The sequence below is a fragment of the Galeopterus variegatus genome, unplaced genomic scaffold, assembly GCF_000696425.1.
Source record: "Galeopterus variegatus unplaced genomic scaffold, G_variegatus-3.0.2 Scaffold446, whole genome shotgun sequence".
Lineage (NCBI taxonomy): Eukaryota > Metazoa > Chordata > Mammalia > Dermoptera > Cynocephalidae > Galeopterus > Galeopterus variegatus.
Window position 1 is genome coordinate 409,012 of NW_007726557.1, and position 26,201 is coordinate 435,212.

The 26,201-nt window shown below is 57.1% G+C and overlaps 1 protein-coding gene and 1 long non-coding RNA gene across 4 annotated transcripts in view; one reads left to right on the top strand and one right to left on the bottom strand.

Annotated features, from left to right (window-relative positions):
* SLC38A10 (solute carrier family 38, member 10) overlaps positions 1-21,009 on the top strand; it is a 45,518-nt gene extending 24,509 nt beyond the window's left edge. The window contains exons 11-17 of one of the 2 annotated variants that reach the window (XM_008568831.1): positions 7,663-7,822; positions 14,274-14,441; positions 14,776-15,261; positions 15,839-15,958; positions 17,290-17,313; positions 19,024-19,200; positions 19,434-21,009. In XM_008568831.1, coding sequence (XP_008567053.1) covers positions 7,663-7,822; positions 14,274-14,441; positions 14,776-15,261; positions 15,839-15,958; positions 17,290-17,313; positions 19,024-19,200; positions 19,434-20,512 — 2,214 coding nt within the window. In that variant the 3' untranslated portion in view covers positions 20,513-21,009. The remainder of the gene's footprint in view (positions 1-7,662; positions 7,823-14,273; positions 14,442-14,775; positions 15,262-15,838; positions 15,959-17,289; positions 17,314-19,023; positions 19,201-19,433) is intronic. The other variant, XM_008568832.1, reaches the window with a different exon arrangement.
* A 3,394-nt stretch (positions 21,010-24,403) lies between these two features.
* On the bottom strand, positions 24,404-26,155 carry LOC103587387. Of its 2 annotated transcripts, none has more exons than XR_550224.1 (2): positions 26,051-26,155; positions 24,404-24,665 (listed from the first exon to the last, which is right to left on the bottom strand). It is a non-coding gene; the product is annotated as an uncharacterized LOC103587387 (long non-coding RNA). The 2 variants fall into 2 exon arrangements; XR_550225.1 differs by lacking the exon at positions 26,051-26,155 and adding an exon at positions 25,197-25,515.
* Positions 26,156-26,201: the final 46 nt, after the last annotated feature.

Consider the following 26,201-nt stretch of genomic DNA (forward strand, 5'->3'; position numbering starts at 1 on the left):
TTTTTTTTTTTTTTTTTTTTTTTTTTTTCTCGTGGCTGGCCAGTATGGGAATCTGGACCCTTGATCTTGGTGTTCAAGGCTGCGCTCTAACCAGCTGAGCTCACCAACCAGCCCCATTTTTCTTACATATTTTAATTTTACATGTATTTGAAACCCTACAAGGCACTATTATTCTTTTTTCAAATAGTCATTCATCATCTGTTCCTTTGCAATTTCTTGGTTTTCTGTCATTGTGTCCTGTCTCCTGGCGTGCTTGGTATTTGCAGACATGTGTCTGGGAAATTGTAGAGGCTTTGGATGATGTGATCTCCCATCCATCAGACAGAGGACATGTGGAAGGGTCCAGTGGAGACAAATCTGTTTCCAGTTTACCTCTGTGCTAGGGTATCGCCCTTGCAGTGTCTCAACACCATTGCCATCAGGGTAGGCGAGTTCTCTGCTTGGCTTTCCTCCTCCTGGTAGCTGGTCTCTTTCTTGGCTGTCTTCACAGCCAGCAGCCATCACATGCCATGGGGAGCACTGTGCGGAGAGTGCAGGGCAGCATGCTTCCCTGAGGTGTCTTCTCTCTCAGGCTGCGGCTGCTGGGAGCCTCATGCTCAGTTCTCCGTGCCCAGCTCCAGGCTGTGACTCTGCCATCCCCTCTGCCCGGCCCCAGGCTGAGGCTCTGCCATCCCCTCTGCCCAGCCTCAGGCTGTGGCTCTGCCAGTCCCCTCTGCCTGGCCTCCTGCAGCTGTGAATGCTCCACGGGCAGCAAGCCTGACCCCACCGGGCCTGACTGCTCATTTGTGTCCTAAAGTCTGGGCTGCTGCAACTGCTCACTGGTGTCTTCAGTTGGATGATTTTAACGTTTTTATCCAGCTTTCACAGTGTTTTAAGTGGGAAAACCAGTTTGATAAAGCTATACTGCCATAGCTTGAGGCAGAGTTTCTTAGTGAGTTTTAGGGACTCTTTTTGACCCATTGCCTGTCAGATTGCAGATGTTTTTCCCAGTTTGTCACGTCCTGATTTTTGAGCCCATCAGGCTTTTTTTTTTTTCTTTTTTTTTAAGGGAAAAAATCATAGTTACAAAGACCTTCCATGCTCCAGTAATATTTTTTGAAATTCCCCCCTCATTTTTCTAGTACTTTCATGACTACATTTTTTAAAATTTAATTCTTTGGTCCATCTGTATTTTATTTTAGTGAAGGAAACAAAGTGGAGGTTGGTTAAAAAAAACAAGGTAGATATCCTAGGTTTTTCCCTAGTTGTCAGAACACTGCTCACTCACTAATCCTTACTGACACGAAATGCTGCCGCTCTCTCTGTTAATTCTCATATGCATTTGAGCCTTGCTTGGGACTTGCATTTTAGTGTCCTTCCGTGATGTTCGGGCTGACGGGGCTCTGTCACTCGCTGCACTGTGACCTGTTGCTCTCCAAACGTGTTGATGCCGATGTCCCCACTTTGCTCGTATTACTCAATTTCCTGGATATCTGTGTTTATTTTCCATATGAAGGTTCACATCAGCCAGTCTGACTCTAATTTAGGAAGAATCATTATCTTCACACTATAGCTAATATATATGTATTTATAAGCTTTCCTGTTCCACAGTAGGACGTGACCTTCAGTTTACTTACATGTTGCTTTAGGTCCTTCTCTGTCTCTGTGCTACTGTTGATCTGCTGTGGTGCGTGTATTACACTGGGGTTTCTTCTTCCACTGGTTTTTCTAACTGGTTGTCTGTATATAGGGAAGCTATAGATTTTTACGTATTAATTTTTTACCCGTTCACCTTACTGAGCTCCTAGTGGGTCTCTTGGTTTTACACCTGCAACTGTTGATAATCTCACTTCCTCCTTCCCGGCTGTCACAGTTCTCCCTTCTCACTCGTGTGGGTGTCATCTCGCACCTGTAGCCAGGGTTCTGCTGCTGTCAGTGGCCAGCCTGCCTTCTGACTCAGTAGGGACAGCTTGTAGTGTTTAATTGTTTAGCCTAATGTTGGCTTTGGCTTGCTGTGTGGGAAAGTGCGTGCATGTCCATACGCATCCGTGCACGCATGCACATTAGCACGTGGAGCCGTGGTAGGAAGCACCTGTCTGTGCTCCTTTTACTGCTTCTTAAAGTCTGGAAGCACGTTGAATTGTATCAACTGCTTCTTGACTGTGTGTGCAGGTGACAGCAGAGTGTCATCTCTAGCCGCCCGTATGGCGTGCATGGGCTTCTGGGCCATACATTTTATTTCCTCACATACAGGAACACGCTCTGGAGATGTGGCTGGAGTTGGGCTCGGAGACACAGGCCACCCCTTCCAGGCCCCTCTGGGATGTGGCCAGGCTCCTGTTCTCCCACAGAAGTCCCAGGCCCAGAGTCTGTGGCTTGGCCCCTCTGAACTCTCTTAATGACGCGGTGCTGGTCCCTGGCCCAGGGTCCGCAAGAAGAGCCAAAAACGGTGTGGGGTGGGCATGTGTGTGGCGGACGGGTCAGGCCTGTGCTGGAGAAAAGCATGAGGGAGAGAGGGAGTGTTCTGAGACCCGTCCTCAGAGGGATAGTCAGGAAACAAGAAAATACAGTTGGCCCTTGGTGAATGGGGAAGAAATCTTTTGTCCTTTATCTCAAAAAGCAGAGCCATGAGGGTCTCTCCAATCCCAGGGGGGCTGGGTTTCTGCTTGTGGGTTTGGTGCGCTGCCTCCTGAAGCCAGCAGGGGGAGCTGGAGAAGCACTTAGAAGAGGACGGTCAGGGCAAGGAGGTCCTCCCGCTCCAGGATGGCTGCCGGCTGCAGGGAGCCCCCAGAGGGCAACGAACCAAACCGGAGGGCTGGGAGCACCCTGCGTTCTCGGAGAGAAGACCTGCCAGCGGGTCGGCCTCCTGCCTGTCACCAGAGGCCCACAGAGGCTCCAGTCCATGGTGGTGGGGGAAGGTGTGCCTGGGTGTGGACTGAATCCAGGCTTGTGGCCCCGTCTCCAGGTGTGCGTTTTATTTTTGAAGCACAGAATTTGGACTTGCATGGTGTTCGGGCAGTCCCAAAACACATGTGCAAAGTAAGCGTGTTACTCCCCCCCACACACACCCCCCGTGCTCTTCTGTTTCTGAGGTAGGATCCCTTGCAGATCTGGAAGCCTCGGATCATGCCTCGAGGGAGGGATGCTCTGGACGCCACGTGCTCTATGGCCCCAGCCAAGCCCCTAGATTTCTGAGCCCGGGCTGAGGCATCCAACATGGACTTGCGTTTCTCCTCCCTCTGGTCCTGTGGCTGCCTGCCTTGTTGAGATGAGTCAGTGCCAGAATCGAAGTCAGCAGAGGGTGCTCTGAAAGCACACACTGGCCACTGGATCCCACTTACCAACCGGCTCCTTGTTTCAGAAGCAGTTCTTTTGCTGTGCGGGACATTGCGGTGAAGGCATGGCACTGGGGGCTGGCGTGAAGGACAGACATGATGTCCTTCTTGACGGGGGACTCAGAGAGCCAGTGGTCCCTCTGGTGAACACAGGCCACAGTCAGACTCCCGTGTTCTATTGGCAGAATGAAGACCTGGGGCCCCTGGCTTTGCACGTGTCCCTGGGACTTTAGTGCCTGCTTAGTTGTGTGGACTCACAGAAGCCTGTGTCTGTAGCCAGTGGTGCAGTGTCCACAGCTGCCTTGGGGGACTTGTGTGATGCCTATGCTGTTTCTGATTGCCTGGCCCGCCTGGGGCGTCCACTGCTGCCATTTCCTGCCTGGCTCCCACCTGGCTTCTACCTGGCTCTGGCACCAAAGCAAGAGCCGCTCGCACTCCTGGCACACCTGCTTGCAGACTGGATGCTGTTGCTTCACAGCTGTCCCCGTGAATCAGGCATGGACCCCAAGACATTGTCCCTGAGACCTGCATGGCATTGCTCCTACTGTTCCCCTTGAGCTGGTGGCTCTGGTTTCCCTGCCAGGGGGGTTTTGTGGGCCCGGGGTATCTTTTCAGAGGAAAGGGACGAAAGTGCAGAATTGTGACATGTGATGGATTAGGAAGGCTCAGCTACAGACAGCCGCCAGCTGGCGAGTGCCCAGCAGAGTCGGCAGCGTGCAGGCAAGCATGTCGGGATGAGCTGGGTCTCAGAGGGTGGGGGTGTGTCGGAGGAGGTCATGTCGCAGCAGTCAGGGCCTGCTCTGATGGTGTTTCCCGGGTGCGTGCTGAGCTGCTGATGTGGGGTGTGAGCCCACGGGTTCGGGATGCTTTGGGTGGGCAGTGGAGACGGGTGTGCACTGGCCCTAGGCAGGTTTATTTTCTGGATCTGACTCTAACCGTGTGTCTGGAATTGCTCCTGCACTGGTCCTAGTCTGACGACATCACACGGCCCCTCCTTGTAAACCAACCTTAGTTTCCTCTTCTCTGTATGTTTTGAGACATTCTAAGACCCTGGACCCAGTTGGTTTTTCCTTGTGTCTTCCCACCAGCCACCTTGGGAGGTGGGGGTGGGTAGGCTGGGGGCGGTTCTGCCTGCAGTTCAGGACCCTCCTTCCCTGTCATCCCACTCTCTTACCTGGAGTGCTGTTTGGTCTGAAGTCCCTTCTCAAGTCCTTTCTGTCACTTTTCCTACAGCACTTGTGTAGTTTCCAAGGTAGACCAGGCCTGGTCTTTCTTGAGAAGTTGGTATCTCCCAGCATTGGTGGAGTTAATGGCTGTTACTTTGTATGTGGTTTTTTTCTTTATTAAGCTCAGAAAGCTGAGGGTTGAAGTAAATCATTCAGAGTCATGGATGAAATGTTTCCTTTGGGTCATCAGTCTCCACAGAGCTCAGCACCCAGCACCCAAGCCTGGGGTGGCACGAGTGCCCAGCCTCCACTGGACACCACAGTGCCAGGGGAGCAGCAGGTGGAGGCGGAGAGCTGCAGGGCAGATGGTGTTGCTGGAGAGGGAGAGGAGGCGGTGAGACTCAGGGTCCCTGTGGACACTAAAGAGGTCTTGAGCTAGGTGCCAGTGCCGGCGGCTGACCCGGGCTGCCCCCATGCATGCCCGGACTGCCCAGCCTTTGCACTGCTCCACACTTGCCAGGCACATGCACGCACACGGGCGAGTGGACCTTCACCTGCCCCGAGTGTCTGCCTGGACCCTGTGGCAGCGCCTCTGTGTACGCACTGGCTGCAGCCGTGCCTTTAAGCTGCCCTCCATGCTATGGGTGCTGGTGCCACCAAGTGCTGTCCAGAGCGTCCACTGGGGAGAGGCACGCTAGGAGCATGACAGGGGGCTGCTGTGCTTGTCTGGACTCCCCTCGCCTGGCACCCAGGTTTGGGAAAGAGTGGACAGCAGGCCTGGCTGCCTGGGGACGGGGTGAAGTCCCTGCCGGGTCCCCGGAAACCACATCCACTTCCCCCTCACGACATTCCTTCAGCCCCATGGAAATGTTAAATGAAGTCCCCATTGAAAATAACCTGACATAAAGTGCCCAGCCAAATGTCTTTGAGTCTAAAGCATTTTAGGTGCAGCCCTGCAAGGCCTGGGAGGGGTCAGGGCTGGTGAGATTCCCATGTGGACCTCTGTTCCTCCTTACCTGCCGGTGACACAGAAGCAAGGCACTTTCTTTTTCCCATTTAAGTACTCCTTCCAAGACCTTGTGACTGTCCTGTCAGTGTCAAGGGAGGCCCAAGCAGGGAGACACATTTTTTTTGTTGCGTCTCAGCAAGGTCACTTCTGCTGTCGGCTGAAGAGATACGGAATGTGCTCAGGCAGCTGCAAATGTGTCCAGTTAGAGAGATTACCCTGGGATGATGGCTTTACTGCCCTGAGGGGCTGTGTTCTCATGCTGAGAAGAGCTTCCCGGGCTTCCGGACAACGGAGCCTCCTCTCTAGGCACCTTCCTGGTGGGTTGGTTGAATTTTCGTCTGGACTTTCCTCCTGCACTGGCCTGAGCCTGGCTGATGCTCTGTACTGTAAAGCAGAATGCTACAGCTGGAGGGCAGGGGCCTTGATTTAGGACGGGTCATGAAGGCAGAGCGAGGGTCACGGGGCCAAATGACCCTCCAGATTCCCTCTGGTAGCCTCAGAGCCATACCTCCCTGCATCCGGTGGGCTCCCCTGCACCGCCTCCCTGTACCAGCAGCTGATGACCTCTGGGGAAGAAAGTTTCCTCCTTTTTTATTATTTTAAGACTACTTGGTCAGCCTTCGTAGGCCGCCATCGCTCTGTGAATTTCCCTTTGGGCTGAGCTGTACGCATGCAGCTGAAGCTTGGTGTCCTCAGACTTTTAGGAAAGCAGTTTGGGGTTGGGGGCGGGGTCAAAAGCTCTTGACCCTGAGCTCTGTCTGCAGTTCTGCTTGGGCTTCTGTGAACACAAGTCAGACTGTGTCCCCACATGCTCCTTGGGATCCCTGCTATCACCTGCTACTCTGGCCATTTGTGTTTACTGCTGGAGGGGCCCAGTGGGCTCCCCGAGTCCCGCAGGTCCGTAAGCACACTGTGGCCATAGCCAGTCACCCAGGAGTGTTCTCAACACTTAGCTTCTGTGCGTGCTGAAACCAGCTCAGTGTTTCTGGGCCGGCAGAGGAGATGGACTTTTTCCCTGCGGTTGTTTGCTAAGTTGGTCACTACCCAACTTCAGAGAGTGTAGGTCCTTTCTTCCTGTGGAAGTCTGTTTTCTGTAATTGTGTTGGATCCTGGAAAGTCTCACCAGTTCTTTTGAACTGAATTTTTTTTAAAGAGTCAACATCCCTTTCAGTAAAGTGTTTTGAATTCTGGCTCTGAGACCACGTGGAGGCGAGATGATGGCGGTCCCCTCTGGCTCTGTAGGGCGGCCGCCTGCCCGCTGCTCTTGCAGAGCTTGGTGGTGGAACCAGGAGCTCCTGCTCCCCTAGGAGGGCCGAGTGGGCCAGGCCAGGCAGAAACAGCAGTGTCTGCTGCTGTGGCAGAGAGATTGCCCAGCACGTGCAGGTTTTGAAATAGCACGAGCTGCAGGAGGAGACAGAGTTACATAATGTGGGTGTGCTGTGCTGAGTGGCTGGGGTGGCATTGTGACCAATTGTGGGCCTTCAGGAGAGAGGACCAAGGCAAGCAGGAAGAGCCCTCAACGGTCAGCAGTGCATTGAGTCCCACTCACAGGTGACACTGACAGGTGCACCACAGCCGGGGGGGCAGAGAGTTGTCCCAGAGCCCAGGAGGTCTGCCACCTTGCCAGCTCCAGGCATGTTCAGTCTGCTGCTGGGCATTGGACATGGGTGACGCTGGGGGACAGGTCGTCCATTCTGACGTGGCCTGTATCTTCTGCACAGGGCCCACTCTGCATGGTCATGTGGGAGTGTGTGCTTTGGGGGTGACATGTACAAGGGCCCTGCCCTCCCCCTTTGCTGATTCGGGTTTGGCAATAACTCCTAGCTGACAGATGTGGGGAGTGTGTTGGCACAGACCTGGCTCCATGAGGATCCAGGAGCCTGTCTCGCTGGGTTGACTGGGGACAGGGACCCCTCAGGGTTCAGTTACTTCTCCCAGCAGTCAGCAGGTTTGCTGGCAGGTAAGACTGAGGTCTTCCCTGGGAGTGGCCACCCATCCTCAGGCAAGACTGCCCGACCATGTGTGCCACCCCCACAGAGGCTGCTTCATGGGGCCCGCACCCCTGTCACCCTTTGCTGTGTCCCCACAGCTCCCTGCCCTGAAGGTTTCCATAGCTCTAGGCAGTCAGGGGACTGCCTGGCTCCTTTACTCCTAGGGTCTTTGTCTTGTGCAGGTGGTGCTCTGGGTCGGCCTGGGCGTCCTGGTGGTCAGCACACTCACCACCCTGTCTGTGAGCGAGGACACTCCTGTGGACTTGGCAAGGGAAGCCCCTGGCATCCAGCTTGGGGAGGCTGAGGGTGTGATGAAGGCAGAGGCAGCGGCCCGGCTCTCAGGTATGCCCACAGGCCCCAGCCCCTGAGCCCTCTCATGGCAGTGTCCACAGAGTCACCTCGGGGTCGTGGGTGCAGGTGGTGCTTTCTGTACTGTCTTGTGGCTCTGCTTCAAGGATTGTGCTCATTCTCCCAGCTGTCTGTGTCATGTTTGGGTGACAGAGCAGGGTGGGAGGCCCCAGGCTTGGATTCTGCCATCCCTGCCCACAAAAGTGCTCTGTGCGTAGAGGCTGGCCAGGGCGGAGCCACCTGTGTGCAGGGACAGCGATGGCACCAATGTGTGGCCGAGATGGCAGTGCCTGGCCTTCGCCGGGTGAACAGGTACTTGAGTTTATGGGTGTGGCTCACCATTGCTTGTTTTGTTTTGTTCTAAGCATGTAAATTTCGAGTCAGTTTTGTCCTCTGCAAAATCATGATTATGCCTCAGTTCTGTTTACCAGTTCACTTTATTTATCATTTGTCTACCAGGCCTGTTGATAGTGTTACGGTCGCACTCCCTCACGCAGCTGTGGACATCCTCAGAGAGGCCTTGGCAATGCCCTGTAACCCCGCCACCCCCATTTGCAGTTGCATCCATGGGGGGTGCAGGGGTGTGTTTTTTCAGGGGTCTGGCTCTCCGGGGCACAGCAGCAGCTGTGTGTGTGTCTGGGTGGTTTACGCACCCCCAGACCTGCCCAGCCACAGATAGCAAGGGTAGTGCGATGGCTCCCTGCAGCCCCTAGCAGTGTGAGTGGGTTCTGTCTGCGGTGACATCTGTCCTGGGGCTTCCTCCCTGACGAGGGTTGGGCCCATGCATTGCACTGATGGCGTGTCTGTGTGTGCCCGGCTCACCTCTCCTGCAGACAGACTGCAGCTCGGAGTCCATCTGGTGTGCGCTCTGGGGGACCCCGTGGGGGTAGCAGTGCCATCTCTTGCTGGTGATGCCTGCCCTGGGTAGGGGTCCCACCTCCCCACCTCTGTAAGGGACAGAAGAAAAAGCCCTGTTGAAGGGCACCCAGGCACCTTGCTTGATTGCTGGAGCTGCCTGAGCACCTGGAGGCACAGGCTCTGCACAGTGACCTCTGGATTTGTCACCATCTTGGTTTAGGCTCAACATGCCTGTGCTGGAAAAGCCCCTTCCCAGATTTACCCTCGTGCAGACTGCCCCAAGGGAAATGCTGTCTTGGGGGCTTCTTCTTGAGACACCCCTATACTTGTAATAGCTGAGGATGCTTTCTTTTGCCTCGACGGGGTGGTGAAGGCGGGTGGAGGAATCTTCCTTTCTGGTGTCCTTGCAGCCAGCAGGTTGAGGAGCAGGTGAGGCCCACAGGGCAGGTGCTTGGGGACAGCTGGAGTCACGAGGAGAACAGCATGGAGCGTTTGGAAGCTGCACGCTGCCTGGCATTGGATTTGGTCATTTGGAATGGACTAAAGTCCACTTGAAGAGGGGGGTGGACGTTGTGTGCCCACCCCAGTTGACAGCCAGGCTCAGTCCCACCTGGGGAGGGCCAATTGGATGTCACCATCTGAGATGCTGGACACAAAGTGGGTGCTGACAGGGAGCCATCGGTGAAGGAAGAGGCGTCAGGGTGAGGGGTGGCGTCATGGTGAGCTGGGAGCTGAATCCAGGGGCCAGTTCCTCACCCCCTGCAGTGAGGGCACCATGGCTTCATGTGCTCGGGGTGGGCCCAGCAGAACTGGACGTAGCATGGTTTACCATCTCTGCAGGCTGCGGCCTGCCTGGTAATGAACTCCCTGGTGTCAGTCAACACCCAGGCTCCCTGTCCCCATGGCGCTGGGCGGCCTCCAGTGCAGCCGGCTAAGCAGCTGCATCCTGTCACTCGGGCGTGTGCGGGCCGCCAGCTCACCTGGCACCCTCGGAGGCCACATCTGGTTTCTGTTTCTTCTGAGAGGCTGTAACAAAGCACACGCCCTCTTGGGACCACGTGCTGTTTGCTTCCAGTGTGTTCTGTAGTTCTCCAGCCACCGGCCTTCCCTCCATTGGCGGGTTGCCCAGGAGGCAGCACTGGGGTGTCACTGACGTGTGCCCTGTCAGAGTGCGGCCGAGCTCTCCTGGTCTCTCTGAGGTTGCAGAGGCCAAAAACAGAATCTGTTGACCTTGGTGGGTCTCTACACTGGCCCTGGCTGAGACTCTGTGGACACATGTGAGCCTGTGAAGGCTCACGATGATGATTATCCATTAAAAAGGCTAATTAGGCCATTTATCTCTGCTTGACGGCACCCTGAAGGGTCTGGGGGGCAGACCCAGATTTTGCGAGTTGCTCTCTGTCGTGCACTCCCTGTTGTTGTGCGGTGTTGGGCAGCTTGGCCCTGACACACACAGGGCCGTGACGCCACCGTGCTCCTGCTCCTGCTTATGGGAGGAAGGGGCAGGGCCTGGCTGGAGAGGTGACCCATACTGCAGTGATGTGGGACCGAAAGAGGACCTGCTGGGCAGTGACATGTTCCTGTGTGTGGATGCTGGTGGCCGCACACCTCGTGGGCCCAGGCCTGAGTTGTGGGCACATGGCTGTACCCTGGCGTCCTGCACCTCCACCCCGAGGAGCCTCTGTCCGCTCTGCTGTCATCTGCTCTCCCCTGAGAACCTGCCCTCTCCTCCACAGTGGCTGCACCACCTGCCTCTCATGTGGAGGTGGGAACGGCTCCCGGCTTCCTTGACAAAGTGCTAGGACCTGTTAGAAGCCCGGGTGCCACACTCTCCTCTCCTCCACTGCAGGCCAGCTCCATCCTGCTGCAGCTTTCCCTCGTGCCCTGCAGGGAAGGCTTTTAATAGCTCCTGTGCCATGTCCCACGCGCCCTCCTCCTGTTGTGATTTGTGAGGGGAGGCGGCAGGGAGCTGGTTTCACTGGCACTGCACGAGATAACTGTGCCGGCACGTGGACTTGGCCAGATCTGAAAGGGACCCCTTTGGGGGCAGAAAGGGCACTGCCTCCTGGCACCGTCTGACCTGTATTGAGCCCCTGTGATCTGGGACAGCTGTGTTGGCCCTTGAGGCACAGCACGCCCACTCTGCTTGCTGGGACTTGGCCAGATCTGAAAGGGACCCCTTTGGGGGCAGAAAGGGCACTGCCTCCTGGCACCATCTGACCTGTATTGAGCCCCTGTGATCTGGGACAGCTGTGTTGGCCCTTGAGGCACAGCACGCCCACTCTGCTTGCTGCCTGTCGCAGACATGCCTACGTGAGGGGAACCAGGAGGAGCAAACGAGCCCACCTTGCAGAGGCGGCCACGGTGCCCCCAACACTGCAGCACTGGGCACAAGAGCCAGGTGACCTGAGCTGCTGGAATTCCCCCTCGAGTTTGGAAGGATTGTGTAATGAGGTCGACTACCAGCCAAGTCCAGAGATTGGGTTTGAAATTAAGCCATAATAAGTGTACTCTCCTCGCGGCAGCATCAAGAGAAAGGCAGAAATCTGTTATTAGGAGAGTTACCTGGAAGCGGGGCCTGGCTTTTTAAAAAGTGATCTCACATGGCTATCGCTCTTGATTTCCAAGTGCGTGACCACAGGGTCCTGAATCTCCTGAACTTGGGGCTGCCTGAGTTGAATGGGAATTTCATCAGAGGATGTAGGGGTCGTGTTTAAATATCAAGGCATTTTGGTACTTGGCAGCCTGCGAGGACCATTTCCTCCTTTACTGATCACAAAGGCACATGGCTTGTGCCAGTGACCCACAGAGCTGCCCATAAACTCGCCATGGTCCCGCCCCAAATGTGGTGGGCAGGGGCTGCATTAGATGCTGCCTCTTCTCCCAAGAAGGGGCATCTGCGACACCGGGTCCCTATCCCCAAGTCCCCAAGAATGCCTTGCTCCAGAGACGAGCCCTAAGCGGCAGCCACTGGGCCTCCGTCTCCCCACTGGATGGCGGGAAGGACAGGAAAGCCTGCATGGAGCTGCCTCCCGCATCTGTGTGTCCCAGCCTCTGTCTGTCGCTCACGGAAGCACCATGGGAGGTGAGGGGGCACCTGTTACCACGCCACACATTCCTGCCTGTGAAAGGAGCTGGGAACCTGTGCTGTCGCTGTGACAGTAAGGAGTTGCTGGAATACCGCACAAACACAGAATTTTCCTGGTTCTCTTAACAGTGATGCTGGTGGGCCTAGGTGTTTGGTGACTGGAGATGATGCTCGTGAGAATGGGAGAGGGCCGTGCCTCTGCCGGACGTTCCTTATGGATGCTGGCCCTGCCTACCCTCGTCTGCACCCTCCCCTGCTGCGTGTCAGTTGGTTTATTTCCCAGAGCCCAGAGACTCCTCCTGAGGAGCTCCATCCACATGGTGGTGCCAGCCACTAACTGGCAGGCAGCACCGTTCTCATCGCTCTGGGCCATTTCCTGCCTTTGAGCAAGCCACGGTCATGTGGCAATCAGCAGCAGAGCATAGGGTGTTTTCAGTTGCTAATTTTGAAGTTTTGTGTTAGTTTTACTGCAACCAAGAGGCACTGCTGGCAAACTCCCTGATGAAAATGCTGGTTCCATTTTGGAAAAGGTGGTGTTCATTGCCTGCAGACAGCTGCAAAGCGCTGGGGCCTGAGGCCGCGCCTGGTGGGGCTGCCGCTGGTGTGCAAGCCAAGGAGCTTTTACAGCCTCTCAGCCTCTGCCCGTGAAACGCAGGCCGCTCACAAAGTGGTGAGAGGCGTGGCGTTCCCGGAAAGCCTTCCAAAAGGACCTCCAGGCAACTGCAGGCTGGCAGTGGTCATTCACCAGCCTGTGCGGAATGTCCCCTGCAGACGTGTGGAGCTCCTCCCAGAGCCCGATAGTGGGCCGGGCTGCTCCTTCAACTTGGTCCTGGTACACAGCGGAGGTTTTCTGTGTTTGTTCTGTAATGTTTTTTCTTCCCCTCCCCGCCCCCCTTGGTGCTGTGATCCCCCAGACAGACCCTGATTTACAGTTCTTCTTGTCTGCGCACAGGGGCCTTGCCAGGGGCAACTGTGTGACGGAAACCAGCGTGTTTCCACCTGCTCCGGCGGAGGGCCAAACTGCAGAGCCCAGGGTCTGCTTTCTGTCCATGTGTTCACTCCCCGGCAGGGTGGAACCTTCCCTCTACAGCTGGGCTAGGACCCTCAACCCCAAACCCATGCCAGAGGTGCTTTCCCCACATGCGCAGTCATGCGCAGTCCTGCTTCCCGAGACGGAAGCACCGGGTGGTCTCACGAGGCTGCCGTGGAGCCGGGCAGTTCCCACACTCTCCTCTTCTGGCGTGATGAGGCCTCTGCTGCTCTGAGCAAGACCTGTGGCCTGCCCCAGCGGCCTCACTCAGGCCCAGCTGCACAGGCAGCTTGCTCGGGCCCACGTTGCAGCTGTGAGATGGGGCGTAGAGGTGGCAGCGGGCCTCTAGGGCTGACAATTCTGTTTCCAAAGGTTTTCCCCTGGTCAGTTTGTTCTTGTCATGTTCGTCTAACACACAGAAAGAGGATTTTTATTTATTTAATTAATTTATTTATTTGTCTTTTTCGTGACCGGTAAGGGGATCGCAACCCTTGGCCTGGTGTCGTCCACGCCGCGCTCAGCCAGTGAGCGCACCGGCCATTCCTATATAGGATCCGAACCCACGGCGGGAGCATCGCTGCACTCCCAGTGCCGCACTCTCCCGAGTGCGCCAGGGGCTCGGCCCTAGAAAGAGGATTTTTATTTATTTAATTAATTTATATATTTGTCTTTTTCGTGACCGGTAAGGGGATCGCAACCCTTGGCCTGGTGTCGTCCCCGCCGCGCTCAGCCAGCGAGCGCACCGGCCATTCCTATATAGGATCCGAACCCACGGCGGGAGCATCGCTGCACTCCCAGTGCCGCACTCTCCCGAGTGCGCCAGGGGCTCGGCCCTAGAAAGAGGATTTTTAAACGGAGGCAGTTTCCGAATGGGCTGCGTTTGGACCCAGCCCCGTGTGCCTGCCCGCCGCTGCACTGCGTGACATTGGCTGCTCCTGAGCTCGGGTCTGTGGGCACGGCCGCAGTCCTCTGCTCACCATGGGAAGCGTGCAGCTTCAGCGGGCCTCCTTTTCTCGTGTTCCTTTTGGTGGGAAGTTCCCATCAGCAGTAAGCTGACAGCACTGCAAATCGACATTCCTGATATTGCTTCCCTTAGGCCGGCCCCAGCCTTGCGTCCAGAGTTTGGGCGCGGCTTCGGGTGGCAAGGGTGGGGACAGAAGACTGAGCCCTTCGTGGGCCCATGCCGCCACCTGGTGGTCATGGCTGAGCATGACATGGATTGGCTCTTCCTGACCCAGTTAGGTGCAAATTGCATTGGGACATATTTTTGTTGTGAATACACGTGAAAAGTGACAGTTTTCTGTGCTGCTTTGCTGCTAATGATTAACCAAGATAAAAAATAAGTATGTAGGCTTTGCCGTGTGGCTGGGAAATGTGATTACAATCCAGGGAGAAGCACCAGCTCCCTGTGCTGATGGGCGCTGCGGCCGTGTGGACGCACTGCTCACCTAACTGTGCTGTGCCCACAGTCCAGGAGCCCATCGTGGACGTGGCCGAGGATGGCCGTGAGAAGCCAGAGCTGCCCAAGGAGAAAGAGGAGCTGGAGCAGGCCCAGATTAAGGGTCCCATGGACGTGCCTGGAAGGGAAGGCACCAAGGAGAAGCAGGAGGTGGCGCAGCTCGATCGCCCAGGCCAAGGTGGCGTGGTGCTGCCGACAGGGGTGGGGGTGGGGAAGAAGCTCTCAGGGCCATGTGTCTTTCCCCCTCAACCCAGCCTGAAGTGCTGGTCCTGTTTACCATCTTTGTCTTTTGATTCCATGTCCTGCCCCTGGCTGAAGCAGCTTGCTCCTAGCTTAGGCTGCTCTTATAACCTTCTAGAAATAGCTCCAGTCCTTGGCTGCACAGCAGTGAAGCTGTCAGATGGCGTCCCACCACTGGGAACCAGAGCCCAGTTCAGATTCCCTGGGAGGGGAGCGTGGGGGAGCCCCCTCCTCAGCCCAATCCCCCCAATCCATTCTCTGTGTCCTTCCAGGTATTGCTCTACCTATGGGCGAGGCCCACCGCCACGAGCCTCCTATCCCTCACGATAAGGTGGTGGTTGATGAACGCCAGGACCGAGAAGGACTAGAAGCGAACAAAGCTCCGTCCAAACACACAGACGAAAAGGCTCCAGGGAACATGGGTCCGATGGTATTGCCTCTGCCCAATTCAGAAAGAGAGAAGTGGGAACCAGAGAAGGGGGAGGTCAGGAAGAGACCCATGAAGGACCAGGCCTTGGAGGAAGCAGGTGGTCTTCCTGTGGATCCCCAGAAGGTTCCAGAAGCACATGGTCAGCCAGCTGTCCAGCCTGTGAGGGAGGACCTGGGGCCAGGTGACAAGGATCTGCACCTGGGGCCCCGGGCAGTGTTCTCTGAGGAGCAGAACGTGGCAGCAGGTGGAGGGGCGAGGGCTGACAGCGCGCCGCTGCTGGGCAAGGCCACCAGGGACGTGGGGAGACCCGCAGAGAACAGCGACCCTGGTGGGTATCAGTCTGGGGCTTATCTCAGAAAACTCTCCTTTCACTCGGGGCCGCTCGTGAGAGGCTGGGGCAAGGCAGAAGGAATTGATTGTTTGCACTTCTGTCTGGGTCTGTCTCTCCTTTCACAAGATTAGCATCTGAATGGAGCAGCCCTCCAGCAGCTGGGGCATTGACAGCTGCTGTGATACCTGTCACACAGCTGCTTGCCAGACCAGTAAACGTCAGGTGCTGCGCTGTCCTTGTGTGTGGGGCGCACGCGGGATGGGCGGGGAGAGCCTGACAGGTAACATGTTGTTAGGTGCCCGGCTAAGAGTTGGTTAGGATGACACCTGCATTTTAATTGGCAGAGGTAGTTAACACTGGCTCACTGCCACCAGCCTGTGAGATTGCTAAATAGTTTTTTATTACTTCCTTGGTAATCATGAGGTTGAATATAAGCCGGGTTGGCGGGAGGGAGGGTGGCAGCGGAGAACAATTTCAGAAGACATCTGCTGTCTCTTTTGTCCCACCTCTTCCTTATTCTGTGTCTTCCACCCCAACTTTATTGCGAAACCTTTTGAGTCTTCACTGTGTGCAGGTGGGAAGGAGCCCCTTCCAGCAGAGAAGCTGGCTCCTGGGGCCGGGCTGCAGCCGGAGCCTCGAGAGCAGAGGGACGGGGAGCACCCAGGCGGCGACAAGACTGGCAGCAAGCTGGAGGGTAAGGCTTGGCTGTCCCAGCCCGACCTCACGGCCCCGGGGGGTGGTTGTCCCTGCCCAGGCCCCAGTGTCCGCTCTCTGCTGAGCAGACACCATCAAGAGCTCCCTTCTCTTTTCCCACTGACAGCTTTTTCTCTGGCCCCTCCCAGGATCCTTTTTATCTCCATTTCTCCACTCAAAAAAAATCTGTCGCTTTGTCACATGGCTTTTAACTATCATTTTTATTTCATCTTAAGGCAAGTATGTTGATATTTCTAACACTCGTGGTATTTAAAGCCAGCCAGGTGTAGGGCGTTAGTACACCCAGATGTGTGGCTTATTTTCAGGCTGTACCTTGCGGGGGACCCAGATTGGTGGCTGTGATTGCTCTGGTTCTAGCAGAGCCTTCCCACCCCATGCCAGCTCCTGTCCCAAGCCTGTGCCCCCAGCTGCCAGAGCACATCTGCATGACCTGCAGCAAGGATCCAAGAATAAAATTCATCTTAGTCCTCCGCCAAACCTTTGTGGCTGTTTTGGGTTGACCCCAGCTGTTGGCTTTTATAGTCCCCTCCTCATGACCTAACCCAGTCTGGCTGCCCTTCTGTAGGGAGGCAGCAGCAGCTCTCCCAGCAGCCTGCCCAGCTGGAGAGGTCCTTGGTGACTGACAAGCTTCCGTGGCATGTCCTCTCCCCGCTGAGGCTCCCCCCCCCCCCCCCCCAAGGCTGTGAGACTGAGCCTCCAACTCCCAAGCATCACCTGCACTTGGTAGCTGCATCTTCAGGATGCTTGGCTCCCGCAGACCCTTGGCCCACCAGGATACAGGTCGGGAGTGAACAGCTGCTCAGTCCTCTTGGGCCAAACTCTGGGAGCCGATCCTCAGCTGCTCTGAATCGGATTTGCCAGTGTATGCCCTTGGTTTGTAAGACATGCGGCTTGGCTCCCCTGCTGAGTTGGCTTCCCAGTGGGTCCTGTGGCCTCAGGACAGCCAGTCCCCAAGCATGCATGGCACTGTGGAAGGCCCACGTACGCAGCTCCTGGGGTGCTGTGGCCTCCACGGGGCCGCCCTGGCCACAGCCGCTGGTGGCGCGGGTTCTCACGGGTCCTCGAACACTGAAGGGCTTGGAAGGCAGAACCACAAGGCGCCCGTTGGGTTTTTGGAGTTCAGGAGTTGCTTTAAAGTGTTACATACACATTATGTTTGTCTCTGATTTTAGTTTGGCTATTGTTTGTTGATTCCAATTCCTATAATCTGTTACCTAAACCTGTTGATTCTTTGATTTTTTTCTTTCTGAAAAAGACTTCATGGTTTCCTATTCTGCCTTTTTTCCGTATGCTTCTCAATGGGACGAACAGCTGAAATTAAAAAGATAGTAGCAGGTATGAATCAAAAGCATGTTTGTGGAGGGTTTAAGGCTGTGAGAATGGAATCCTGGCATGCATGCATGCCCCGGGAATGTCCCTGCGCAAGGACACAGGTCAGACCCCAGGAGCCAGCTCACACGCTCCCCCGGCTCAGTCAACAGGTGCTCAGGTGGGGTCCATAACACCCCAACTCTCTCTCCTTTCGTGGTGCCTGCCAGTCCTCTCTATTGTGGCTCTCCTGTCACCAGAGGACTGCTGGGTGGCGTCTGTCAGCACTAGCACCACCTGAGCAGCGGGGTGGGGCCATGTGTCCATGCTGCATGTGTGTGGCTGATGTTAACATATTCTGCACGTTCTTCATCCGTGGGAGGCTCCCAGCCCATCTGCAAGCCTGGTCCCCTTGGTTCTGGAGGGCTCTGGCTGTGGGGATAGCCTGTCCCCTCCATGCTGTTCCACCTCTGTCCCGTGTGGTTTCTGGTAGGCTGTGGTGCCCCTCCTCCTTTTTCTCCACCGCCCGCCCACTAGTCCTCTAGGAGCAAGTGAGGTGGTAGGAACTGCTGATCTGGAACCCCCAGGGGGCGGGGCAGTGTTAGCAGTAGATGGGCCTCATCCTCATATGCCCAGGGTGAGAGTGTGTCTGAGGCCAAGGTGGCTGGCCTGCGGCCTGGTGGCGGCAGTGCCCTGAGCTTCCTTGTCTAGAGGGAGGTGTGGGGAACTCCCTCTGTGCAACAGGACCTGTCCCTCCGAGAGGCGTCTGACAGCCTTCAGGCACCTAGGGCCGTGTGCTGCAGGGCTGGCCGGGCAGCCTGTCCTCCACATGGTCAGCCACAGTGTCCTTGCACCAGGTGTGTGGGTGAGGCCATGCCCGGGAGAATGCTGGCCCCACGCTGTTGGGGCTGGTTATTGTGTCACCCTTGGAGAGGATGGGCTGGCACAGGAGCCTCACTGGGATGCTCACTGGCTACTTGCAAAACGTTCTTCCTCCTAATTTGAGCTTTTACGCCTGACAGCCCTGGCCCATCACCCTTCTCAGCTTCCTAATTTAAAAGCGTGTGTGCAGGGCCGGCCCGGTGGTGCACTCGGTAGAGTGTGGCGCTTGGGAGTGCGGCGGCGCTCCCGCCGAGGGTTCGGATCCCATATAGAGACCGGTCTGCTCACTGGTTGAGTGCGGTGCGGGCACGACACCGAGGGTTGCGATCCCGTTGCCGGTCGTGGTGCGGGCGCGACACCGAGGGTTGCGATCCCGTTACCGGTCACGAAAAAAGACAAAAAGGAAAAAAAAAAAAAAGAAATAGGTTATAGTTTTTATTCGCTTGCATACTTGTTGATGACAACTGAGTGTGTAAAGCAGGACAGGAATGTCACCTGCCCAGGTGGCTGTCCCTGATGCTCTGGCACCTCTCTTTGACTTGGCTTTTCTCCGACACGTGTTTTCAGTGAGCAACAAGCAGGGTATCTGGGACTCTGCGAGTGTGGCCAGTTGGAGAGTGAAAGCGGTCAGAGCACCTGTTGGCCACGGTGGCAGAGACGGTGGCATTGGCCCAGCCTCTCCCGGGCCCCTCCTCCCAGTGCCTGGCTGGACAAGCTCGCGTGATTGCAGTCACGAAGAGGGTGTTGTTGATGATGGGTGTCGTGGGGCAGACTCCCCATACGCGACCCTTGAGCTGTCAGCCTGGCACAGCGTGGTTGGCAGCCCCCACATCCTCTGGTCATGTCTTTTCCCAGAAGCAGGCAGGGCCGAGGTGCTGGACCACGCCGTCCTGCTGCAGGTGATCCAGGAGCAGCAGGCCCAGCAGAAGCGGCTGCTGGACCAGCAGGAGAAGCTGCTGGCCGTGATCGAGGAGCAGCACAAGGAGATCCACCAGCAGCGGCAGGAGGGCGAGGGGGACAGGTCCAGGCAGGGTAGGCAGGGCGCCGCTGGCCGGGGCGGGGACAGTGTTGGGCCTAGTTGGGAGGGGGGCATCTCCTGCATCCCTGTGTGGCTGGATCTGAGGCTTAGTGGCCTAAAGTCCCAGAGGATGAACTTAAGTTTTGATTTATAATTCATAATTGCTTGCAAGTTTGTTCTTTTTAATCCCTACGTTGGCAGCTTGTGTTCATTTCCGTGGCTAATCTAATGATCGACTTCCTTGCAGTGGACACACAGCCCGAGCCCGGAGCGCCTGCACCCAGAGGTCAGGAGGAGGAGGCCCACGATGGGCAGGCCAGGGCGACGGGAGTGCCTGGGGGCCACCCTGCTGTGGCCCAAGAGCTAGGCCAGCATTCCCCAGAGGAGCCTGAGGGGGCTGCGGGCAGAGACCTGGCCGGCCCTCCTGCTGGTGGATCCGACCCAGAGCCCCGGGAAGCCCAGGTCAAGCCAAGAGAAGGCAGGAAGGGCGCTGTGCCTGAGGTGGCCGGGGCTTCTGTGGAAGAGCGACTCCCCAAGGACCTGGAACAGGTGCCCCTGCCAGACCCTGCCGGGGTGCCCAGGAGCCCAGAGAAGCACCTTGCTGAAGAATTCCCCAGGCAAAGTCAGGATATTTTTGGCGGAGGTTCCCAGGAAAGCAAGAAATCCAGAAAGGAGGCAGCAGCCACTGGTGCCAGTGCTCGGAAGGAGGCTGACCAGCTGGCAGCAGGGGCAGGGTCCCAGGAGCCTCATGCGAAGGCCCTCGGCCTGGGCCCTGCAGCCAGCCTGTCTAGCAGGGCGGGAGCAGCAGCCGCCCAGCCCCAGGCCGTGGGACGTCAGCTGGAGCCCCGGGATGTCTCTGATGGGGCTCAGGGTGGGCAGCAGGGTCAACAGCTGGACCTGGCCGGTCACCCAGAGGCACTAAAGGAGGCCCACGGTGGGGAACACGCGCCTGCTCCCCCAGGGCAGCCAAGAGCTGGGGAGGACGCCACTGAGCAGGAGCCCAAGCAGAGGCTAGACTCTGTGCTCGGGCCCAGACCAGCTGTCCCTGGGGCTCAGAAGCCGGACAATGCCAAACCAAACCGAGACCTGAAACTGCAGGCCGACTCCGACCTCCGGAGGAGACGGCGGGACCTTGCCGCCCGTGCTGAGGCAGGGCTGGCCCTGAAGGATGGGGTGATCGTCAGCCTGCATCCCCTCCCCGACGTCCGGCTGAATGACCTCCGCAGCGCCCTGGACGCCCAGCTCCGCCAGGCTGCGGGGGGCGCTCTGCAGGTGGTCCACAGCCGGCAGATTAAACATGTGCCCGGGGCTCGGGAAGAGGCCTGAGCACTCGGCCACTGCAGAGGGCCACCCCAGCCGTGTCCAGGCTGAATTCACAGCCACGCTTGTGTTGAGTGAAAGTCTTAAGATTTTGCTGTCCACAGCATTGTTTTCAGAATGTTCTTCCTGTCATCCTGTCACACTCTGAGGTCCCCCAAACCTGTCCAGACAGAGCTCACTGCAGCCCATGAGGACTGGCCCCTGCTCTGCACTGGCCAGTGCAGCTGTGCCCTGAGGCTCAGATGCTGAGGAGACGCTGAGCCTGTGACCAGGTCCTTCTGTTTCCGTCAGTGACGGGCCCCATCCTGCCGCCTGTTGCAAGCTATGGGGACAGAAGCTGAACTGGATGATGTGACCAAGGTACAAATGCCTTTGACACACGGGCTACCGTGAGAACCACCCCCTTAACCAGACTTCCAGTTACTCAGAAGCTTCATTGTTGCTCTAGTGTTTTCCATGAGTCTTGTAGAGATTCTTAAATAAACACTTCTTCCTTCAGCCTGCGGCTCTCAGCGAGTGCTGTGTGGTGTCTGAGGCGCGGGGAGTGGCAGTTATGGACACACAGGGGATCGTCTGGAAGCCACTGGGTGGACACCGCCCTCTGTGCTGCTCATGGCCTGCAGAACACCGAGAAGAGTGGAGTTGGTGCTGAGGGGTGACTTAAAGTGATGACTAGAGATCGTGAAAGATGGGTACCATTAACCAGAGGTCGTGGTTAACTGTCAACTGGATGCGTTGCCACCCCAGAGACCCACCAGAAGCAGAGCTGCTCAGTGCTCAGAGGCCATCCAGACCCCAGTGCCAGGCTAGTGCCCATGCTGGCCTGCAGTCAGGGCAAGGCTCTTGGCTTTGTGCCCACTGGGAGCGGTAGGGAGGCCGCTGTGGTAAGTGCAGTGACCTGTGCTGGTGCTGTGTCCCCTCAGCCTGCTGTGGCAGAGCGCCAGCCGCCCCGCGGCCACCCGCTTCCTCTTGTCAGTGCAGCTGTCAGGGCCTCGCTCCTGTGAAGTTGGGGGAGAGTGTGGACGTGAGGTTCCCCTTGTGGACACTGCTCGTGGCAGTCACCCAGGCCTGTGGGAGGCTGCTCAGTGGTGACCGAGGTCTGCCGATGCACTTGAGAGCTTGGGGATGGGACTTTGCCTCGATGCACGCCCCAGACCCTGCCACAGAGGACCACGTCTGCAGCACCCCCAGAGGCTTGCAGGGGCCTGGCCTTGGCCCCAGGTCCCACTCTTTCCCCTCTACCTTTTGAAATCCTTTATATTTTTTATTGTAGTTTCTTAACTTGAAAGGTGTCATTGGGCAGCCTGAAACACTAGAAAATTAATGAAGGGAGTGGGAGCTTCCAGGCCGAGCTATGATTCCTGCTGGAGCCCGAGAGCTGGCCGTGGGGGCCGCGAGCCCTGCCCTGCTCACGCAGGAAGCTAGTGCCCAGACAAGGGGTCTGGGCCTGGGGTCACCTTCCATCCTTATTTCCTGATTAAAAACAGTTCCAAACAAGCCATCATGTGGTGGCAAAGTGCCTCCGGGGCCCTCTCTGGAGTTGGGGCCCCATCTCCAAAGTTGCTTCGAGCTAGATTCTCACTCCAGCTTGACCTTCCTGTGCGTCTTACCTGGGCTCAGTTCTCCCTCTTTTCTGGAGCTCATTCCTCCCTCCTCTCCTTTCCTGTGAAGACAACTGGTCATTAGAGCAGGGCAGGGCACCCCAGCCCAGCACTGGCCGTGCCCCTGCTGCTGCCCACCCCTACCACCTCCACGTCCCTGCACCCAGACACAGGCAGGGTTCTCCGTCCCACGGCCTCCGCCCCATCTCCCACCCAGTAGGCAGCCCCTCGGCAAGGAAAGAAGCTCCTCCCCACAGAAGCTGCGTGAGCCTGCGGGGAGGGGCTGGGGCAGGGTGGGGCTCTGCTTTCTGACTGTGGGCTGCTCTGAGTGGGTCCTGTGACTGGGAGGTGTGGCTGGCAGCTGCCCTTGGCAGACCCAGGGCCAGGTCTCCCCTGGCGAGGCAACTGGGACGCGGTGTGGTGTTGCCCCTGGGGCCCTATGTTAGCTCAGGGCACATGGGGATGGCAATGCCCGGTCAGTGGCGCATGTGCTTCTGCACAGGGATGGGCCATGCTTAACACAGAGTGCAGCAGACATCAAGTGGCACTCAGCCCTCAACTCCTTGTCACCTGAGCCCCAAGCTGTGCTTGAATGTGTCCCCTCCACAACTCAGGTGCTGCCAATGTGAAAGTAGTGTGAGGTGGGGCCTTTAGGGGTGGCTAGGTCCTGGGGCTCCGCCCTCGTGAGTGGGATTAAGGCCTGTATAAAGGAGGCTCCAGCAGCACTGGGGCAGTTGCCCTCCTGCCCATGCACCTTCCCCACGTGAGGATGCAGCAAGAAGGCCCTGGCCACACCCCAGGTGCCGATGCCTCGAAGACTAAATTTCTGTCCTTTATACGTTACCTAGTGTCAGGAATTTTGTTATAGCAGCATGAACTGACGAAGAGAACACGCTTGAAGCAGGAAGAATCCCCTGGGGCAGACGCGGGGGCAGCAGAGGCCTGTGGGCCACCCCCCGCAGCTGCGCCTTTCTCATCCTGAGGGTCCAGTGAGTCTGGAGGAGCCCAAGCACGGAGAAGGGCTGGAGCAAGGCCGAGGGGGGTCTGGGAGGAAATTTGGGGTGAAGGGGCCCAAAGAAGCAGAGTCCCGGGAAGCCTGACAGCAGAGTTAGGAGGCGTGAAGGGGAGGCAGGAGGGAGCACCTGGCAAGACAGGGCTGAGGGGCCTGAGCAGCCGTGCCCAGCGGGAGCCCAGATTTGGGTCTCAGGGAGAAGATGCCAGAAGCTCTAGTCAATGAGCTGTCAAAGGACTGCGTGGCGGGGTGAGGAAATGATATCTCCCGATGGGCATGTGTGGTGGCAATGGTGTGAGCAGCCAGCGCCACTGAGACACGCGGCATGAGCCTCTTGTTCCCTCAACAGTGGCAGGAGGTGGGAGCTGCACGGCGGTGGCTCAGCCCAGGGTTGCGCCAGCATGTCTTATCCTGAATTCTTGTGGCTCCCATGAGATGTGACACCGCCCTGCCACTCTAGAGCCTTTGAACAATGACCTTTCAACACCTGGGGGAAATTAGGCTAATTCTAGAGGACCATTTAGACGAAGAAATGTGAAGGCACAGACCTTGACTCAAAGGAGTCAGGTCCCAGCACTGGGGCTCTGTGGCAGGTGCAGGCTGTGGTCCAAGGACAGCGAGACCGCGGAGCACAGCAGCCCAGCAGGTGGCGCTCACGACCCGTGGAATCCTCCGGGCCTCAGGGCATTCTGGGCTTCCAGGTTGTGCGCCTGTGTATGTGCGTTGTGTTGGGGTGTTGCCCTTCTAAACCGATCTTAGGCCATGACACTAGGGGGACAGAGAGCGACAGAGGCCATGAGCTGTCAAGGACCTGCCTGGGCTTTGACACCAGGTGGAGGCTGCAGAACAGGCGTGGGCAGTCGTGGTTGGTGCCCTAGACAGGACCCTCTCCTGTCAAGCGCTAAGTGCTAAGGCACTTGACTGCTTCAGTCCATGACAGCCCGACCCCCTACCCCCACCAAGTCCAGGGAAGTCACCTGTACAAGGTCCCCCATGCTCTGGGGTGTCTTCTCCTCAGGGAATCACGGTACTTTTATCTTCGGTGTGTCTTGGACACTGGGAGTTACATCTGGAGGTTTCACTAGCCCCAGACTAAAGTTTGGTTTTGTTTTTGTTTTTGCAGTTGGCTGGCATTGGGCAGATTAAGTTTTTTGGTGAGAATGTTTTTAACCTGTGACAGAGCTCCCCCGGCCCAGCCCTGTGGGGGGACTCTAGGCCCCACACTGTCCTGGAGAGGCCAAGACCCCCGCCCCACACTCTGCATGCAATAAACCAGACACCGTGCATGATCTGACAGTCTTTATTGCCAGTTCCTTACATCTTGTTCTAACTGAGATCCTTAGGAACAGCAGGCTGGAAAACAAATTCCTGCCCTGCTCACGCTTGACCTGTTGAGGCTCTGACACCCTAGAGCATCACCGTCCCACTTCCTCTCAGCCCTGAGGGCTTGGTGTGCTTTGTGTTGGAACCAACATGAGGCAGCAGATGGGAGTCAAGACCGGAGCTCAGGTCCTTCCTAACAGCCTCCCTTCAGGGTCGTCTTGGCCTAAAAGATAAAGTATTCTGTCTGAATGGCTTGTTTCCAAGTAAGATACGGCTCAAAGCTAAGAAATCTGCTGCACCAAATGCCATGTTTTACCAAACACCTCACAGAGAACTCGGGTGCTGGTGTGTGGTGGGCGCTTGGTGGGTCAGAGCTTGGGGGCCCCAGGGGCTCGGTCTCCAGTTCACTCACCCACAGGATGATGGACTAGAGAGGATGGCTGACACCAGCCAGACCCCATGGCTGCGCCCACCTTTAAGCACCAGACGCTGTGCAGCCCCCCCCCAACATTTGGCCCCCTGCTCTCATAAAGAGGCAGCAGGAGCCTCCTCTTACACAGGAAAACTATGAGGCTCAGAGATGCTGGAGCTACTTGCCCAGGTGACAGTGCTCCTAGGATGGAGCTGGAATTTGGGCCCAAAGCCCTTTCCACCTCCTCATGGAGACACCCGCCCCCGCCCTTGGATCACAGGGAGGAGGCCAAAATCGGGCTCATCAGCGAGTTTCCTCATCAAGAGAAAAACCCAGACCTGCCTGCAACTAGGTCACCTCCAGAGGTGGAGAGGGCTCATGTGACTGAGTGAAGGGCTCCACTGGGTGACGGGCAGGGGATGTGTGCCTGGGGTGTCTATCTGATCCAGGCAAAGGAGCATGAAGTAGGTGAAGTCACAACCGGCCAGGCACCTCTAACAGCTAATTCCTGACAAGCCACAGAGATGGTGGTAAGAAAACAAAACTGATTCTTTATCTCAAATGTCAGTTCTTCTAAGAGCTGCTAACCACAAAAGTGAACGTCTGTCTGGCTGCCCTTCCCTCAGGGAGGACTGCAAAGCCGGGAAGCCGCCGAAGTCGACAGGGACAGAGAAGGTGCAATTTCTGATGAGGGACTCACCTCCGGGGTGGGGTTGGGCCGTAATAATCACAAGGAGGGTGTAAGGCGCGAGCTACCTTTCTTCTGAGCTAAAGAAACGGGTATCCCATATGCTCTCAGCCCATGTGCTTACGACGATCCCGGGACATCAACAAACTCCTTACGATCCACTGAACTCCGCCGAGCTCTGGTCCGGCCACCCTTTCTCGGGTCCGTTTCTTGGGATCAGCAGCTCCCAGTAAAGAGCCGACCCACTGAATCACGACGCCCGCAGAGGTACCCAGTGATGCCGGCTCCTTCGGAACCAGCCCCCACGTGAAGGTCCAAGACCCTCGTGGTTAAAGCTCCATCGGCAGTCGTCACCTCCCTTGTCCTGTTCTCGAACACCCACGGTGGCCGGCTGCACCCGGCGGCGCCCCCTCCGCTCGGGTCTGCCAGCGACCCCTACTCTCCCCATGGCCTTTACGAAGACGCCGAGCGCCACGCTGCGGTTCCGACCCGGAGCACAGACTCCCACCTGCACGACGTCTCATCGGACGAGAGCACACGCCGTCCGCGCCGCACCTGCCGTGCCGACCGGGCGCGTCTCCAGCGCCTGGGACGGGGTCTTGGAGCGCACGCGGCGCCCGGCCCGCCTGGCTCGGGCCCGAGGAACCCGCCGTCGCCGA